General features: G+C 31.3%; 1 protein-coding gene across 1 annotated transcript in view; it reads left to right on the top strand.

The window, feature by feature from the left end:
- The window catches only part of Fas1 (fasciclin 1 Fas1 domain-containing), a gene marked incomplete at its 5' end in the record, with an annotated part of 86,108 nt that extends 67,254 nt beyond the window's left edge, over positions 1–18,854 (top strand). Inside the window, 3 exons of the mRNA XM_075375609.1 lie at positions 6,429–6,570; positions 12,977–13,012; positions 18,568–18,854. Coding sequence (XP_075231724.1) covers positions 6,429–6,570; positions 12,977–13,012; positions 18,568–18,776 — 387 coding nt within the window. The remainder of the gene's footprint in view (positions 1–6,428; positions 6,571–12,976; positions 13,013–18,567) is intronic.
- Positions 18,855–19,099: the final 245 nt, after the last annotated feature.

Genomic DNA, 19,099 nt, shown 5'->3' with positions numbered 1-19,099 from the left:
CCTGACCAAAAATTTTATAATAGTCTCGGGAGTTAGTTTTCTTGGAACTTTCTTCTATTTGCTGAATCAAGTTTTTTTGGGCTTGTCGTTTGGTTCCTCTTATAATTTTGTGAGTTATTTTCCTTTGTTTGGTGAATTCATGGTTAGATTCTTCAGTTTTCTGGGTTTGGTGGTTGATCCAAGCCCGGTGTCGGTCTTTGAATGCTTTGTCACATTCTTCATTCCACCATTGGTGTTTTTTTCTTGTGTTTATAGGGGCTAGTTCTTCAGCTATTTCTTTCAGTTGGGATGTCAGTTCTTTTAAATTATTAGTTAATTTGATTTTTTTGTTGTTTCTTCAAAGATGGCATTGTTTATTAATTTATGTGGATCATAAGCTCTTTTGTTTTTAGGTTGGGATTTTTTCTTTTTATGCGGGATGAATTTTATTTTAACTTTAATTAAGTAATGGTCCAATCCAGTATCTGTTCCTCTCAACAACTTTTACATTATAAATCTCCTTGTGATAATTCCAGTCCATGCAAACATGATCGAGTTGCCATTCTCCTTTTTTCCAATCTGGGTGTTTCCAAGTCTTCAATTTGTTTGGTTTTCTCATAAAATAGGTGGATTTTGAGATCATATTATGGTTTCTGCAAAATTCGACAAGTCTTTGGCCGTTCTTGTTAGTTTTCTTCTGGGCAGGCCATTTTCCGATAATATCACGATATCTTCGTTCTTTACCAAGTTGGGCATTAAAGTCCCCTATTAAAATCTTCGTGTGGGTCTTATTTATGTTGTTTGCAGTTTGGTCAAGAAGTTCCCAGAATTTGTCCATCTCTTCTCTATCTTTTTTAAGATTGTTTTTGTCATTGGTGGGAGCATGGACATTTATTATGGTGTAGAATTTATTGGCTGATTTTAGGGTTAAGGTTGAAATCCTGGGGGAGTAAGACTTAAATTCTACGACTGAGTCAATTATTTTAAGATTGATTGCAAATCCTGTTCCGAACTGTGGGCAATTCTTCATCACACGTTTCCCGGGGATTCCTTTGTAAATTCTGTAACCCTGAGATTCAAACGGCTCTCGATCAGTGTTTCTCATTTCTTGAAGTCCTGCGATTAGGATTTTTTGTTTGTCCATTATGTCTGTTAGAGTTTTTAGTTTGCCGGGTTGAGTTAGAGAATTAATGTTGTGAGTGGCAATGTAGTTTATTTGCTTGTGTTTTATCCTCAATTTTAAAGTTGTGTTGTTTTTGGGTGTTTCCAAACGCTCCGATTCATTGTTATCTTTTAAGCAGCTGCCCACCGGATCCGAGTGCAGCCTTCTCTGGTATTTACCAGACGGTGGATTTTTTCTTAAAAGACCTTCCATATTTGACTTTCAAAGGCAAGTCAGCCTTGGGTGGGAATAAATTCCTGAGTTACAACTCTGGATGTGATCCAGAGAGGTGATTCCGATTTAGTTCACCAGTAGAAATCTCCACGTTTCTAACTGGTTATCCAGACGAACCAACGTGGAGGCGCAAACCGATTTTCTTAATTGAGATATTAAGTATGGAGAAAGTTTAAATCGGTTCCGGAATTATTTCATCCATATATATATATATGTATTATTGCTGAATGGCTTCAACAGCACGTGGCACTTTAAAATCTTGTGATGGCTTTGAAAAGGGCTGTTTGAAGTTTTTGGAGTGATGTCCCTGAAAAGTTGTGAGATGGCCCTGGTGTTTTGTGAGGTAGCCCTGAGAAGGGCTGTTGGGTCAGGAAGCTCTGACGATGTCGGCTCAACTGTAGTTGGGAGTTGCGATTCATCGGTCAGAATTGGGCTGAGCTTCCCCTCAGCAGCAGTTGATCCCATCTATAGCATGGCAGTGTGGCCTCCAGAGCCCCGCAGTGTTGGGTCAGTGTCTGTCAGAGGCTCGCACCATGATGGAATAGGGAATTAACAGGTCTGAAACAGGCTCTGTCATTTATGGAGAGCGTCTCCATAAATGGAGACGTCTTATGGTCTTATGTGAGGATGTTCTGAAACGGCGGTCGTAGTTGTGGAGTATAGAGATCGAAGATCGAATTATTTCCATAAAGTCCACACAGTTAAGAGGGATTCTCAGCATTCCTTTGTTAGTGAACAGAGGATCCCTGGGGTGTTGTGTAAAGGGTTTTAGTACACAAACATTGAAAGGACATTCTTTTGTCTGCTTTCTCGACCCAGCATGGCATAATATCAGATGTATCTGAAATCTTATGAAAATTACTTAACGATTTACTGCCTGATGACAACAAAGCTGAGCAGACTGCATACCATCTGTAGATGATGTGTGGGGTTGCTCAGTTTCACGGAGATGCTTTGTCTTTTGGACATGGCTGAGGCAGAAGTGTGTCAGGCTATTTGTAGTTAGGCAGGGGTAAGACCGTGGGCTTAGATAGAATAACAGCGGAGGTCCTTGTTCGCTCAGTAAGGGTAATTGTGAGAATTATCTCCAGGTGTTCAATAAATTATTGTTAGGCAGGGTGCTTCCCTGTATGCTGTGAGAAAGGGATTGTTAAATTGCTGTTTAAAGGAGGGGACAGGAATCCCACTGTTAGTTCTTCTTATAGGTCTCTGATGCTACTGCCAGTTATGGGTAAAGTCTTTGATAAGGCTCTGTATCTTCGTTTAAATGAGAGGCTGACCACACATGGGTTTCTGATGGAAAACCAGTATGGGTTTCGTCCTCAAAAAGCTACTGAGGATGCCATACTCTGTGTGATGAGTGTTGTATCAACGATTGTGGCGGTATATATCTTGGGAATTTTCGTGGACATTTTTGGTGCTTTTATTAACTTGTGGTAGCTTCTGATAATTACCAATTGCAGAAAAGAGCATGTGCTGATAGCAAATTGCAATTATTGCAAAGCTATTTCAGTCATTGCAATGTATTGCTCCACAAGGATAACCATGAGGTTGGTAAGACACTGTCTACGGGTTGTCCCCAAGGGAGTGTGTTGGGTCCTCCATTGTAGGTGGTTGAGTTTGATTCTTTTCTGTGGCTGAAGTTGCTCAGTAGATTTCGCATGGTGGCTTATGCCAACAACGTACTCCTGCTGGTCGAAGGATGCTTGCAGAATGAAGTTGAGCTCAGGGCCACTCGTGTGTGCAGAATGTTGAAGCTGTGGGGTCATCAACACAAGATGACAATCAGCTGAATTAAAACCACTATGATGCTTTTTAAGGGTTGTTTGGCTGTTGTGCGGCTGCCCCACGTTTCGATGCCAGGCCAACATATTAAATATGTTCAAGCTCAGAAGTATCTTGGGGTGTTCTTGGATGAGAAGTTGCAATTCAAAAGGCACCATCAATACGTTTTAAGAAGGCCTGTAGAGCCTTCTTTGGAATTAAACATGTGGTCACTCCTGATTGGGGTTTCCATTTTAGGACCATGAGCATCCTGTGCAAAGGTGTGTATGAGGCTATTATGCTATATGCATCCACCTGATTGGGTGGGGAGGCTAAAATTTCAAAGTTATTGGAATATTTTACTGAGGGCCCAACTACTTAAGTTACTCACAGTAACGGGTAGTTACTGAACGATTTCACAAGAGGCAATCTTGGTGATTGCGGATGTGAAACCAATCTATATTCTTGCGATAGAAAGGCAGGATATTCTTGCAATAGAAAGGCTATGCTGCTAGGACGTTGGTTGAGTTGACTTCTGAAATGATCCAGGAGATTGAGCAGCATGGATATGATTTATGGCAAGCAACAAAGGGTGGGACGGAAGGTGGACGGTATACACCTTTACAACGACCTTGATCCATTCTATCCCTCCTTATTGAAGCTTGTGGCCTTAATAGCCACGGTAATCACTTCTACCTCAATGATGCAGTCTATTTCGTGGGGGTCATCCTCCACCTGAGTGAAGTGATCTACGAGGAAAGCCTCCACCTTGGTTACATTGATGTTGTTCAGGTCGGAGGGATTGGGATAGACTGGTCTTCCAGTGCGTTCATGAAAACCTCCATCTGGTCGTATACGGAGTATGCCAGAATGCCTCATTGTCTCATTACTGGGTGGAGGGGCTTTTTTCCTTCACTTATCCTTTTATTTAGCTTGTATACCAAAGAGACATCGTCTGATATCGAGGAGAGGTAATCGTTCCACGATTTCTTGTGATTCCTCGTCACCAGCGATTTTACTGTATGTTTATGTATAAAAAACCCACTTGTTGTTGGGAGCCAGGGTTAGGTGGTATCTCCTCCTCAGTTGGTGCTTCACGGATATTGCATCGGAGATGTGACGTGGGAGATCATTACAAATCGGCCATGCGGCTTTTTCCATAGTACTGTATGATAAGGCCTCGTTCAGTGACGTTGTAATGTGATCGGTCATGTTGTCAGATTTCCTCTGGTGTAGTCAGTAGTTCTGGATACTCCGGCCTATAATCCTGTTACAGAGCTCTGAAATTTTCTCCAATTCACTGACCTTTGGAATATTGACGGGGGTTCTCGCTTGGCCCCTACCAGCCTAACTCCAGCAAAACCAGTGAATGGTCTGAGCTCAATTATTTCTATGGCATACAGTGTTGTTACTGCCCTCAGTATTGCAATGTCTAGCACATCAGGTCATGACTGACCATTTGCATTTATATAGTTGGGCTCTTTAGGGCCTGTAACGATTAGCCTATGAACCCTTGCCTCTTTGTAGAGCAGTCTGCTATTGGTATTTGTTAAATTCCTATTCTAAGATGTGTGCTTGGAGTTGAGGTCACCCATGAATATCATGGGCCCATCCCAATTTTCCAGCACGGTATCTAGATCAGCACTGAGATCGGCTTATTATATGCCAAGATCAGTCGGATACCATGCCTAGATGCTGCACATGTATACAGCATCTATCCATCACGTTGGTTTGAACATCAACCCGCAAGCTCAATGTTCATATGCATAATGCGTCTGCGGATTAAGCAGTTCTGCCACTAATGTGGCCACCATGTGGTACTACCCTATCCATTCTATATGTAAAATAGTTTCGAATGGTCAGTGATTTGTCCGGTTTTAAGTGCGTTTCTGCCAAAATTCATTCTGCCGTTCACTCTTTTATAGGCGCCTGTAAATTTGGGGCCACACCGTCATTGTGGGGGGAGAGTTACACAGTCAGCTAGGTTGGTGGGGAGTGGCGGTGTGCCAGCATGTACGTATACTGTACTCCCGCTTACATCTGAGCTCCTAGCTTTTCGCTTGCTGATATGAAGCTCAGCATGTATGTAGCAACAAAATATATATATATACACATATTTTTTTTAATATATTTATATTGTTACATTTGTATATTTATATTTTTTTCTTTATAAAATAAATATTAGTGTTGACTTTAGACTGAAACCAAATCTTCCTTAACTTTTCAGTTTTTTTTTTTAAATTTTATTATAATTTGTGTTTTAGTTAGTGTCATTGTTCAAATAAATGTTTCTTATAGAATTTAAACTCTGTCATGGTTTAAAAGTTAGTTTGAATGCATCAGTACTATGATCAACTGCTTTACAAAGCCTAGGTAGTGCTAGAGAGGTGAACACTCTAGCTAAGAACTGTCAAGTGAAAATCAGTTCTTTTTATATCTCGGAAAAAGGTTTAAAAATTAATAATTGTGAATAAGTTGGTCAAATAATATTCAGGTCAAATATTTTAAGCTTCTGATTTAGTTGTGTTTAATTAGAACCTGTTGATAGTTGGATTTATTGTTGTTATAAAGTATAATTTTGTATTAGCTGCATCTCCTAGCATAATATGTACTGGATAATATATATATGTATCTGATAGTGTTTCTTTGGTTACTATAACTTTATGGAGTTGCTGCTTGGGTAGAAAATGATTTAAGGAAAATTATTGCTTTTGTACTTTGAGACAATTGGGGTTTATATATAAACACATATAAACACATATATACACATTATACATGTGATATATATTGTTTATATTTATTGCAGCTGTATGTATTGTTTCATAAATTTCATACATTTTCAGTTATTAATAAATAATCAAATATTTTTAATTAAAATAACTTAAATTTTACAAAAGCAATATTTATAAATTATATCTTAAGTTTATAGTAATTTTTTGGTTAAAAAATATACGCCTGTGAACAGTACTTTGTGTGCTGCTCAACTGAAACTTAGCTGGATAAATACAGTAAAATATTTAAAAAGTAATAAATAATATGGAATAAAAAATTATATGATGCTTTTATCTATTTTACTTATTTACATGTGTTGTAAAGCTGTGAAAAACTATCATGAGCAAGATTTTTTTTTCACAGCTTTGCCATAATTCAGCACGAGTTTACTTTACGTGAAAAGTTCTGTGCAATAAAATTAATTCCTGTCCTTTATATAGAATCTCATTTAAATTAATTTGTATAAGATTTTTTTTTTGTTACTAATTACTATCATTAGTTATTTTATTATTTTTAGGTCAAACAAATGCTGGAAAGACATTTAGTCGTTTCTGATCGTGCTTATTCACTCTCTGATCTCAAGAAGATGAGCAATGATTCAGTAACACTACCAACTGTACGGGATGTTCTTAAATTACGTGTTAAGGAAAATGACAATAGTAAGTAATAGTAATATTACTTTTATTAATTTTTTTTTTTTTTGTTCACCTTTACGTATTATATTATTAAAGTTTAATCACATAATTATATATTTTTATTCAATTGATTCAAAAAAGATGTAGGCACTAATGAAGCTTTGGTAAATTTAACAGAAAACATCTATAATAGTATTCCAATCATTTCTATTTTCATTGATCGTAACAAAGCTTTTGAAGGCCAGCCATAAAATTTTACTAAAGAAACTATACAAATATGGAATAAGAGGTATGGCATGCAGATTATTAAAGTTATCTAAGTGACAGAGTGCAAACTATAAAAATAAATAAAACAAAAAGTGATATCAGAAATGTAAACATAGATATTCCTCAAAGGACATGATTTAAAAATACTAGGACCAGTTCTGTTTCTATTATATATGAATGACGTCTTTGAAATTCCACCTGAAGGATGCAATTTTGCTTATACTAATGATATAATAGTATTAAGCTCAGAAAAGACCTGGCAAGGGACTTTTGGGAAAGTGAATACTTATGTTGTTCTTGTAAACGAGTGGTTAATTGAAAACAATTAACGTAATTATTGAAAAGACAGTCTGTAAAATACTCAAACTATTCTACTACAAATTAGGCAAACTTTTCTATAAAAATTCAAGATCGTGAAATAAAAGGAGTTCAGTATACCAAATATCTCAGAATAACAATAGATTTGCATTTAAAATGGAATAAACATATAGAAAACTTAACCAAGAAGATGAAATACTTGCTGTTCATTTTTGCAACTCTATGTTTCTGAAATCAAAGATGCTGCTTTCCTTATACTACTATTTAATAGTATAGCAAGCTATGGTACAATAGTCTGATCAGAGTATGTAATGCATTAAATTCACTATCTAAACTTCAAAACAGAATTTTTGAAAAATAACAAATAATGAAAGAAATACTATTAAAGAACCTCTGTCAGTAAAACAAGCCTATATTGTATCTGCCTTAAGCTTTCAATATGAAAAACTAAAAAATAAATTTATGACATCAAATGGTACTAATAGAAACAAATCTCTCAACTTGCCAATTATCAGATTGAATATTGGGGAAAAAATATCAAATATACGTTACTATACTACATTTCAATAGATTGCCCAATATGTACAAAGCATTGTCAATCAAATCAACATTACTGAAGAATAAAATTAAAGATTGGATTTTAATGCAATAAATCGAGAATGATGCATTTTAAGTAAATAACAAAAAAAATAACTTAGTAATTAGTAAATAGATTTTTATTTCATGTGTGTGTATATATAATATATATATGCTTTTTTTGTAATGTTCTTGTATGTTTTGAAAATCTTTGTAATTTTTATATCCAAGTCTGTGCACAGGGTCTAACTCTCAGCAAAACTGATTCACTCTGTTTATTGAGATGTATCATGTTACATTTGAGTACATGAAAAAAAAATTAACTTTTCATAACTAAAATTTTAGTTTACTGCAAATAGAAACTACTAATTTTTAAAAAGAGTTAAATGATCTTTAAGGAATTAAAAATGCACACTATACTTTTTTAATTTTGTAACAGTTGAATTTCCATCCATCTTTGATTAAAATTCTGAAACCATTTATGTAATATAATATATTATTAAAGCACACAGTTCAGTAAAAAAGATTTCTATCTTTATTGAGAGCTGAATGACTATTTTTTAGAAAAGGCCACATTATTGAAACTGATCATTAAAAAATGTTCTGAATCCTTTTTAAGAATATAGATAACCTATACTTTTAGTATTAATGTAAGTTTAATTTTGATATTGATTATTGTTATCAACTGTATTAATTTAAAATTCTAGTAAAAATTATTGGAAATGGAGAATTTTTTAAATAGATTGGTAACTAATTGATATAACTCATTGATATTTCTTTATCCTATATATGAGATATAAATAGCCAATTTTCACAAATCACTTTGCACACATTTTAACATACAGTGTGACCGGGAGATCACTGTACCCCTAAAGTTAACGAAAAACATGAGTTAGGATATGTGTTTAGAACATGGTATTTTTGTTGGGGTTGGTTGGCAACAGTTTTTTACATCACACACTCTGAATGCAGATGATCAAGGGGTTGAGATGTAGGGATTCATGAATGACAATACATGAATCAAACAATGAAGCTAATTGCTGATGTTTCAGCAATGCTTTAATAAGTCGCCTCCATGAAAAGTAACAATATTGACTTGGGAAAAACATGTGTTTGAATTAGGCAGTGTTAAAGATAGGCCGTGAAGTGGACAAAAGTTAACACGGTTAGAAACATGTGCGCTGCTGCAGTTTCCATTGAAATCCACAATGAAATCAACTTGTAAATGGCCAGCTGAACTTCTTATGCTGCAGAGGTCAATGCAAGACAATATGAAAAAGGACTTGAAAGTTGGAGACATGGAATGTCACACTGCATCCTGCCAGGCTTTATCAGAAATATTTCGCGCTACACTCCACCGTGGGAAGGTACTTTATAATGAAGAATGTACAATCTATCACAGTTTGTGAGCTAGAAATATGTTATTTTGAATGAAAAAAATTCTTATGTGACAGAGTTGGAAAGAAATCCACTGCATGTCATGATATGGGCTGGAATGATAGCTCATCATTTGTTTGGTTCTTATTTTTTTGACAGGCCAGGGAGTGTATAAACTTATTTAGAGATGTTGCAGGCACAGTTATTACCACAGCTTCAAGAGAAGGATCTCATGGAATGAGTATGGTTGCAGCAGGATGGAGAACCTGCCCATTTTGCTTTATTAGTCTGGGTGTTTCTGAATAAAAAATTTCCAGGATGTTGAATTGGCCATGGTACTCCAGCATCACCAGCTCTGTTATCATGGCCAACATGAAGTCTTGATCTCACTACACCAGACAATTCATTATGGGGAATTATCAAGATACACAAACCTGCACATTGCTACATCACAAATGAAGAATTACATGATGCTGCAGGGGACGCCTTCCATACTATAACACTAGAAATGCTCTGTCGCATGTCACAGAGGATGTGGTGACATATAAAATTGTGCATGCAACATAAGGGAAGAGCAAACACGCAGACCCGCTGGACCATTAAAATTAATACTATGTATCAAGTGAGTAAATAAAATAATTCATTATTATACCGCGTGAAACTCATTACAAATTTTTAGTTTAACTTTAGGGGGTACGGTGACTTCCCGGCCACCTGTACAGTTCGGAGTCTTAAATGATGACAATCTTGGAATAAAATAAACTACAGGCAATTGAGATGAAGATTTGAGAAGCATAGCAGAAAAGTCAAGTAGAACCAAGTAAAAAATCCTGCAATAAGAAAAGACTTACATGTAGAACATTACAGGAGATAATCAAATAGAGAAAACTGAGAACTATTGGACTCTTACAGAGAATACCAAACTTGAAAAGTTGCTAAAAAATTTGTGATGTAATTATGAAGAAACTTCCACTCTATGACCAAGTGGAAGCATTTCTGTCTTTCATCTGGTCTTGAATTCGAATCCCATCCAGTCTGGCTTAACACTTTTCATAAAAAAAAAAATTAATTTGTTTTTAATGGCTTGATGTGGGTGGTTAGTCTGTCATCCCTTAAAAAGGGAAATAAATAATTGGAAAAAGATCTGGAGAAAGATTCAAGATAGAAGTAGTTAAATCATGTAAAGAATAATCTGAAAGTTATGGAGCAGGTTTTCAAGGGGTAATGATTAGATATAATTAAGTGGAAACCCATGATCTTCAGCCTGATCCAATGACAATTGGATATAGGGAAAGGATGTAGATGAGGAAATAAATTTTAGATTTGAAGATTAGCTTTGGCATCCTGAGTGCATTTTCTTTCTGTAAATATTTTAGTTACAGAATTATACAATAATTCAACAATAACAATAACAATTGAAAATAATCATTCATAGCATTATTATTTGCATTCCTTCATTAATATTTGGTCAAGTTTATTTCCAATAAGTTCTTGTATTTAGTTTCTGTACATTATTATATCTTTTTTACTATTTTTCATTAAATAGTCTAATGTTATTTACGTTCATAAGTAATTATTCAGTGACCAGTTTCTCCTAGGATATGTTTTAGCATCATAATAATGTTTCTGTAAAGTTGATTTAATCACATTTTCAAATTAATATAATGATTACTGTTCTATGAAAATAATATTTAATGTGTCCTGAAAGATATTTACATTCATAATGGCTCCAACTACTCGTATTTAATTTACTGATTTGATTTGGCTCGACATCAAATCATATTTCAAAAAAATTATCATTAACCACCATGCTTTTTTATTATACACAAAGTAAATGTTGCCAAAGTCCATGATATTTCGGTCTTTCATCAGAGAGACCCGGATTTGAACCCTGGACAGGCATTTTTCTTATGCTACAAAATTTTTATCTTGATATTTTTACTTTGATGTCATCTGCGACTCGGGTTACATTTATCCAAAAAATTGTTGTTCCAAACTTATAAAAAATAAATAAAACGAAAATTTTGCTCTTTTCCAAAATGATAGTACTAGTTAGCTTTGCAAATAATGTAAAACTGTTGCTTGTTACTTTTTACGGAAGTATTTAAGGACGATTTGTTTTCTCATAATCTGTAATGGATAATAAGGGTCATCAGAGAAGAAATTTTTTAAATTCCAAGAACTTTTTCAGATTTGCTTAAACAGTATTTCAATGTAGTATTAATAACAGCATGCAACTGATATATGTACAGCATTAATTATAAATATAGTTATTCTGGATTTTTTTACAATTCAGCTTTTTTAAAATTTCAGCAAAAAATATTAAATGATTTCAGCAAATTTCATTTTAGTAGTAGTTGTTTTGCTATAAAATACATTTCTTAAACTTTTAAAAATTGAAGTTTTGTTTTCAAAAATTGCCATTTTGTATTTTTACAAATGAATAAGCTGATTTCTTATCGCACATTTTTTATGATTTGTTTTGGTACACATGTAAAGTTTTAGCCAAATTTACCAGGTAGACAAAATATCTATCACCAATCCAGTTTATAAACCTCTTCTTGGGATGCGCTACGTATAAAAAAACAGATTAAACACAAAATTACTTTTTTTTTGTTTATTTGTTATTATTAGCACAGAAGTGAATATTGCAATTTTTACTGATACACTCTTTTTCACTACAGTATTTATTCACAAGTATTATTCAATTTTATTTACATATAAAAACACTTAATACATTATAAGTACACTTTTGGTCTATTTACTATTTCTAAATAAAATTTGAATTTCCTAATGTTTCTTGGTTTTATTCAACTTATCATACACCATTTTGTTTGGAATTAAATTCTCAAGTTTTGTTTAAAAGTTTTATGTGTTTATTACCTATTTAACAAAGTTATTGTACCTCAAACAAAAGCAGGAATCTTACGCCAATGTATAGATAGGGTTTTTACCCCAGATTTCTCAAAAATTACTGCAGATATGGTGTGAACCTATTTGATTCAATTTTTCAGGAAATAAACTATAAGAAATCACAATTCTATACCTTTATTAGTGTCCTAAAATTTCAGTACAACCTCATTTCACCAGGGTAGCTGAAATCTGAGTGAAATCTTTCACTAGCCATAACTTGCAAACAAAGCATTTTAGGACATAAGTATATGAACTTTTTCCATTATTTTGACAGGTAGAATAGGTTATGAAAGTCCAGGAGAACTTTGTGATACACATTGTATATGTCTTTGCACTGTATAACTTAAGAAGGGGATGAAATATATTATCAAATTTATTTGATCAATACATGTTATGATCATATAAAATACCAAATAATCCATTAATACAAAAGTCCAATAAATATAACATTTATTTCAGTTTAAAAATGAAGAATTAGACATGCAGGAGTGGATAAAATATTTCATTTTGAAATGTCAGAAAAGTCAAGAATAAATTTTGTATTAATGGTACATCCAAAATCTAATGATAAAATGTTTGAATGTTGGAAAATAATAGTGTAATATAATATTATTATTTTTATTTTTTAATATTTTACTATTATTTATTTTATTTTTTTATTTTTTTTTATTATTTTCTCTTTAAATTTAAAAAGTGATTTATTTAGGCATCTGTTCAAATAAAAAAATATTCAATTAATGTTCAATTAAACAAATTATTGACACAAATACATGCCATTAAAAGAGAAGAAAAACCACTTTTATTACACACACACACATAATCATGAATGATTATGTGAACATCTAAAAACATAGGTACACCGTATATTTGTATATTTATACAAATTTACAAAGACAAGTAATTTCAGTTTAGAAAAAAATAAGACAATAATATTACATTTTAATTTAATATTAAATATATATATTTTTATTTCTGTTAGATATTCATCCAGAAGGGAATGTTTCTGTACATTCTGGTGAGTTTTTGGTTTTGTGTTTTGTTTTTTTTTTGTTTTTGTTTAGTGTTTTCATTAGACATTTTCACTCACTGCTCATCATTTCTTCTTTGCTCTGTCTAAATCTTTCTCTATTTAAATTTCTGTTCCTTATATATATATATATATATATATATATATATATACACACACACACACACACAACATACAGCCTTTATTTTCTTCTTTTTTTTATACACATCTAATTTTTTTTATCATACACATCATCTTTTTAAACGTATTTATCTGTGCTCACCTATACAACAAAATTTCTTAAATTTTGCTTTTGTGTTTTGTAGTATTTATTATAACACATGCTCTGATTACCTCACCATACTCAGTTTTTGCCTCTCATCTTACTTTCACAAAAATATTTGATAATGAACAAAAGTTATTTTATATTTACACACACACACACACATATACATTCTGTGTTGCTTTTATTAGTGTAGTGATGATTAAGTATATTATAACTAAGTAATTTTGATTAATGTTTTTACTTAGTCCAACCTTACTTATTTTATTAAACAGTTTTGTAGGTAAGTGAAACTATTTTTAACCTTATTATAGAGAAACTGTGTATAATGAGATAAAATGTTTTAAAGCGTTTATTGACAACAAAAACAAGTTATAATTTAATGGCACAAACCTTTTTTTTATTGTTAATTTTAGATATGCTTATTTGTTACAGCTGTTTGCAACATCACTGGATTTATAATTTTTTATTTCACTTGTTTTTCAGTAATAATCTTAATTTTTTTAAAAGGTACACAAATTCTTTTTATTTAGAATACATTTTTCTTATTAATTTTTCTAAGATATGCACATCTTTTGCCAGAATGGTAACATCACACTTCTGATCAATGATTTTATATTAGTTAGCTCATATTTCTACAATAAATTATTGCTTTTGATAGAGGTGTTAAAGAGCTCCCATTGGAATAGCTTGCTTAAGAAGACACATTTTCCTCAGAAAATATGATATGTGAATGTTTTGAATGACACTTTATCACCTTTTAATTATCTTCACTGATTACTTCCTGGAATTTGGGTGTCAAATTCAGGGTTTGTCAATAACTCTTTGCCACTTTTATTTTTTTTTTAAGAAAAGATTGATAATAAAAAAAAGATGAAATTGCTTTACAAAAGTCTTTCAAGGTTTTTAAGGTCTTCATTTTTATTATTTTGATGGAAAGTTTATGAAATAAAAAACTTGACTTTAGCCATCTTAGAAAAACACATTTCTTTAATGTAAATTTCTACTTCTTTATAAAGTTCTTGCATATTTTTATCAAAATTTTCATATTTTAAAACCATTTTCATGAGGCAGATGTCTTTTATCAAAACCCCTTCTAAATTAAAGAATCAGTACATATACATAAAATGTTGCTTTATTCGCTTCATGGAATAGATGAAATTATTCACCTCTATAATTAATGCACATTTTACCTATGTCTTCATTACAGTGGGGATACGTATCTTTATATTGCTAATTATTTAAAAAGTGCACATATATTAATCAACTTACAGTATAATATTCTTTGCACATTAGAAAAATGATTATATCACATTTATTATACTTGTTTTGTTAACACTTACTGAAGTAGTTTTTAAGAGGAAGTCTTTTTCAGAGAAATTCTTTGTACTTGTTGACTGAAATATTTATTTTTTTATCTGTGAAGTGAGAAAGTGAACAGTACATCTACTGCAGTACAAATCATTAATTGTACATCTACAGTACAAATTTTTAATCTTTATTACTGCTGCAGTAATTGCCTTGTTAATGTCTTATCACAGAATAGAATATATTTTCTGAAGATCATTTATGATATATTTTGAATTAAATTACTATACTCAAACCATAGAACTGTATGATAGGCTTGGTACCCTTGGTGCAGATCATGCAGATATATTATAATTAGGTATTGCCTTCAATTTGAATATTGAGTTTGGTATGTTCCTGGGTTCTTGTGAACCACTCTTGTTTCTTACTAATCTGTACAGTACATTGTACTGTATTCAGTTTTTACTTTTCATTGGTTTGGAATTGTATTTTTTCTCACTTTTTTCAGGATTGCATTTTCTTCGCATATTTTATTTTTCATTGTTTTAAAATTTACATTAATAAAAAATATTTTTAAATCTTTGCAGTAATTTCTTCTGAAACACAAAATTTTATAACAATATATTTACCTTTCAGAATTCCTTTCTCTACCTCTTGTCACTTCTGTATCATAGAATTCTTTTATTGTATTTATTTATGAATTGCTCATTTAAAGTGCTACTTTAGAATCATCTCAGTAATTACTAAAAATTTGTTTAACTTTTTTCCCAGATGCAGTTCTCTAATTTTGTTTTTCTATTTTTTTTTTTTTTTTTGTATCTTTAAATGTACCTTTATATTTAAATTCCCATTATCTTGGAATTTTTTTTTAATAATTACATACTTAGTTTTACAAGACAAAATTTCTAAAAAAAAAAAATCTAAAAAATTACTAATTTTTTCACATAAATAAGTAAATACATGAAAAAAAATTAATAATCATATCAATCTTACACAGTCCTCTGAGAATCATAGCTTCTGTGAAGGAAAATAATATGGACCTGCAAGGCTCTTTTTTGTAGTCCACATTAGTTAAGAATTTTTTAAACAGTTTTTTACATTTATTTTACCCCTTGTTCAGGTTTGTAAAAAAATATTCAGGTTGGTGGATTAAAAACTCCTTGACCCTCAAATGGGATAATGAAAATTTAGAATAAATATACATACATATATGTATGCATATTTGGAATGCACTCATCCCATTCCAACTTGTTGGGTATGAATCTACTGATACATCTGTCATTACTTATTCTTCATAAAATTGTACGATAACAGTATTAGAAACAATTATTAACAAGCTTACACAGAGCTTAAATTTTCAAAATGATGTTTTCCAATAAACAGAGATTTTCATTATTAAATGTTGTGCACAATGAAATCATGTGATAGAAATGTCAGAAGTTTCTGCATGAATCTGAAGCATTTAAAAAATCATTTATGGTGAGTAACAGTAAATCACTTGCTTGTAATGAGTGATTACCCATGCAAGATTTCTTTCTCATATAAATTAAAGCCTCTCAACTATGATAAAATGTAGACGTCTACCACTAGCTGTGATACTCTGATTATGTTTAATAGGCTTTTTCTTAGATATAACTATCATGGTATATCATTATACCCACAAAAAGGTTAGTGTGTGGCATATATTTTTGAGGAGCCAACTGATCAGTCAAATATTTTTTGAAGGCATAGTAACTGCAGACTGTTTTCAAAATATTATTTTCAATTTTGTTTTTCACTTGGACAAGTCAGTGCAGCAATATAATTTATTGCTATTTTTAACAATGTACATCTTTTTTGGATAATTCATTCATCACATAATACCTAAAGTTGTGCTTTGGAAGATGGAATGAAAATTTTGTTCTATCACAGAGATCCTTTTCATCAAGCAGTGACTTTATAGCCTAGATTTTTCACTGCTAGTTTTTTTTTGTCTGTTTTGAAGAATAGAGTACAAGAAACCAATCAGAAAAGTCTGGAAAATTTTTAAAAGAAATATTGCTGAGGATATTTCTTTAAGTGTTTTAAATGTTGCAATGCATATTTTAAGCCTTCATAAAAGGCCTCATTTTTGAATGGATTTCAATCGCTTTCAGTTTGACCACTTTTAGTGTTGAAACATTTATAAAGAAAAGTTCTGAGCAAGTTAATTTTTGTGTTTTTCAAATTAAAATAAATGAGGAAGTTACATAATTTTTTTTCTTTAATTTTGAGTGCATATCATCGAAAGTACTTTGTAAATAAACTAATAAACTGGAGGTTTGGATTCAGGTTCTGTTTGTTATTGGGAGATTGCAGATCATATTTTTTATTTGGTTGCTTTAATATAAATAACCTTGTAAGCAAAGTTAATAGGGATAGAAAGAATTTTAAGTGCACCAAGACTTTAACAATTGAACCAGTTCATGATAAATGCAAGAATAATTAATCTCTAAAAATTTGTCAAATGGTTAGTAATTCACAATAAATATTCCAGTAGAAAAGAAATGAAATTTCTAGATGTGGGAAGACATAACCTTCTCATCATTTGTCATTTGTTGCATAAACAGTAGCTATTTACAGAAAACTCATGTCTATCTTGAACAATGTGGGTTTTGCTTGCTCTTAAGAAATTGTTGTTTTGTCAGTTATTTTTGAAAATTTTACAATTATTGCATGTGATGGTTGACTATTGGGTCTTGGAGATAGTCTTTAACAAATATCTACCATTTCATTGTTTATTTTATAATTTACTGCTTTATCTAATTTCTTCAAGATACTAATCATATTTCCATTTTTCTATTAAAACCCGCTGTATTTCAATAAAATTAGATCTTGTATATTGTTCCATCTCATCCAGTTTATGCTCTGATATTTTAACTTTAATTTTAAGAAACTATTTTCATTTTTCAGTTCTAGCTTTTCAGGACATTATGGCAGAATTTTAATATTTAAATCATTTGTTGCTGTGTTCTGAAGGTGAACTAAGATCAGTTTCCAATCCCTTTATTTCTTTAGTGGTTTAAGTATCCACCATAAATATCACCTCAGAAATAATCTTTTTTCTGCTGAAGACATATGTAGCTATCTATTATGCTTTTTGTTTTATGTCATATCATACAACACAAAATTTGATGTTCAAGTCATAAAATCAATATTTTCCTTAGATATCTAGTTGAACACAACTGCCCGAGAAATCTTTTACTAAACTGGGAATTAATATTTAAAATTGGTTCTTGTGATATTTTTCTTATAAATGAACAAATCTAATATCATAAATAATCCAATTTCAAAATCAAAATATTTATAATTTTGTTCATGTATTTTGAATTTGTTTAATTCTTAGACATATAAATTTAATGCTTATGTAAAGAAAATAATATCATTAAGTAATTTACTATTAAAGTTTGAATATAATTTAATTTTATCTTATCGAATAAACAATAAATTTAATATAACTATTATTTGTCCCACTGATAATAGGCAGATCACAATCTGTTCATTACATATACATCCACTCACTACAAAGTCTAATAATATTGTGATTAGATTTTCTGATTATTGTAAGAAAAATAATTTTATATATATATATTGAACCCGCCCACAAGGCTAGTCTAGTAACTCATCGTTGCTAAATCAGTTGTTTAACAGCTGATTTTTGAAGTCGAAGGTTCTGAGGTTTAAATCCTACTAAAAGTTAGCTGCTTTTATAATAATTTGAATACTAGATAGAGGATACCAGTGTATTTTGCTGGTTTGGGTTCAATTAATCACATGGGAGTGGTCAAATCTGAATCTGTAAAAGACTACATCTCATTTACATGTCATCTCATTAACATGTCCTCATCTTATTGGACTGTGGGGAGATTGCTTATTGTTCACTTGTTGAACATTTTATAGTGTACACATTAGGAAAAAAAGAATATATATATAAAATTTGTAAACTATGTTTCAGGTTATTTTATTGAATGGAATAATGAATGGATACATGTATTCCGACCAGATGTTGAATGCACCAATGGAGTTATACATGTTATTGATGGAGTATTGGTTCGAGAAAGTGATATCGTTGTAACTGGTTCTGCAGTGTCTTCATTATCACTGGGTCTTCAAACATTTATAACTCTTTGTCTAAGCATTGTAACTGCTCGCTGTTTGCTTTAAAATAAATAATATTATTGCTTCCATGCTGCCATCTAAATAAATAAACTTGACTGTACTTTGTCAAGTAATAATAAAATTTAAAAAAATTCAATTCTAAGAATTAAACAAAGATTGATTTAAGAATTATTAATTCTTATTAATCTTAACAATAAATTATTTATTTATTTTTAAGAAAATCTTTTATTATTTTTGTTTAAAATATACAATATCATTATTTTGTATATATATAAAATGAATATGCATTTATAGAAAACAAAATTCTATTGCTTAGAATAAAATGTGCAATAAAACTGGTAGTTTTTATGTATTATGTTTTATAAAAA

The sequence above is a fragment of the Lycorma delicatula genome, chromosome 9, assembly GCF_047948215.1.
Source record: "Lycorma delicatula isolate Av1 chromosome 9, ASM4794821v1, whole genome shotgun sequence".
Lineage (NCBI taxonomy): Eukaryota > Metazoa > Arthropoda > Insecta > Hemiptera > Fulgoridae > Lycorma > Lycorma delicatula.
Note: the sequence above shows the minus strand (reverse complement) of the source record. Positions and strands in the feature narration are given on the sequence as shown.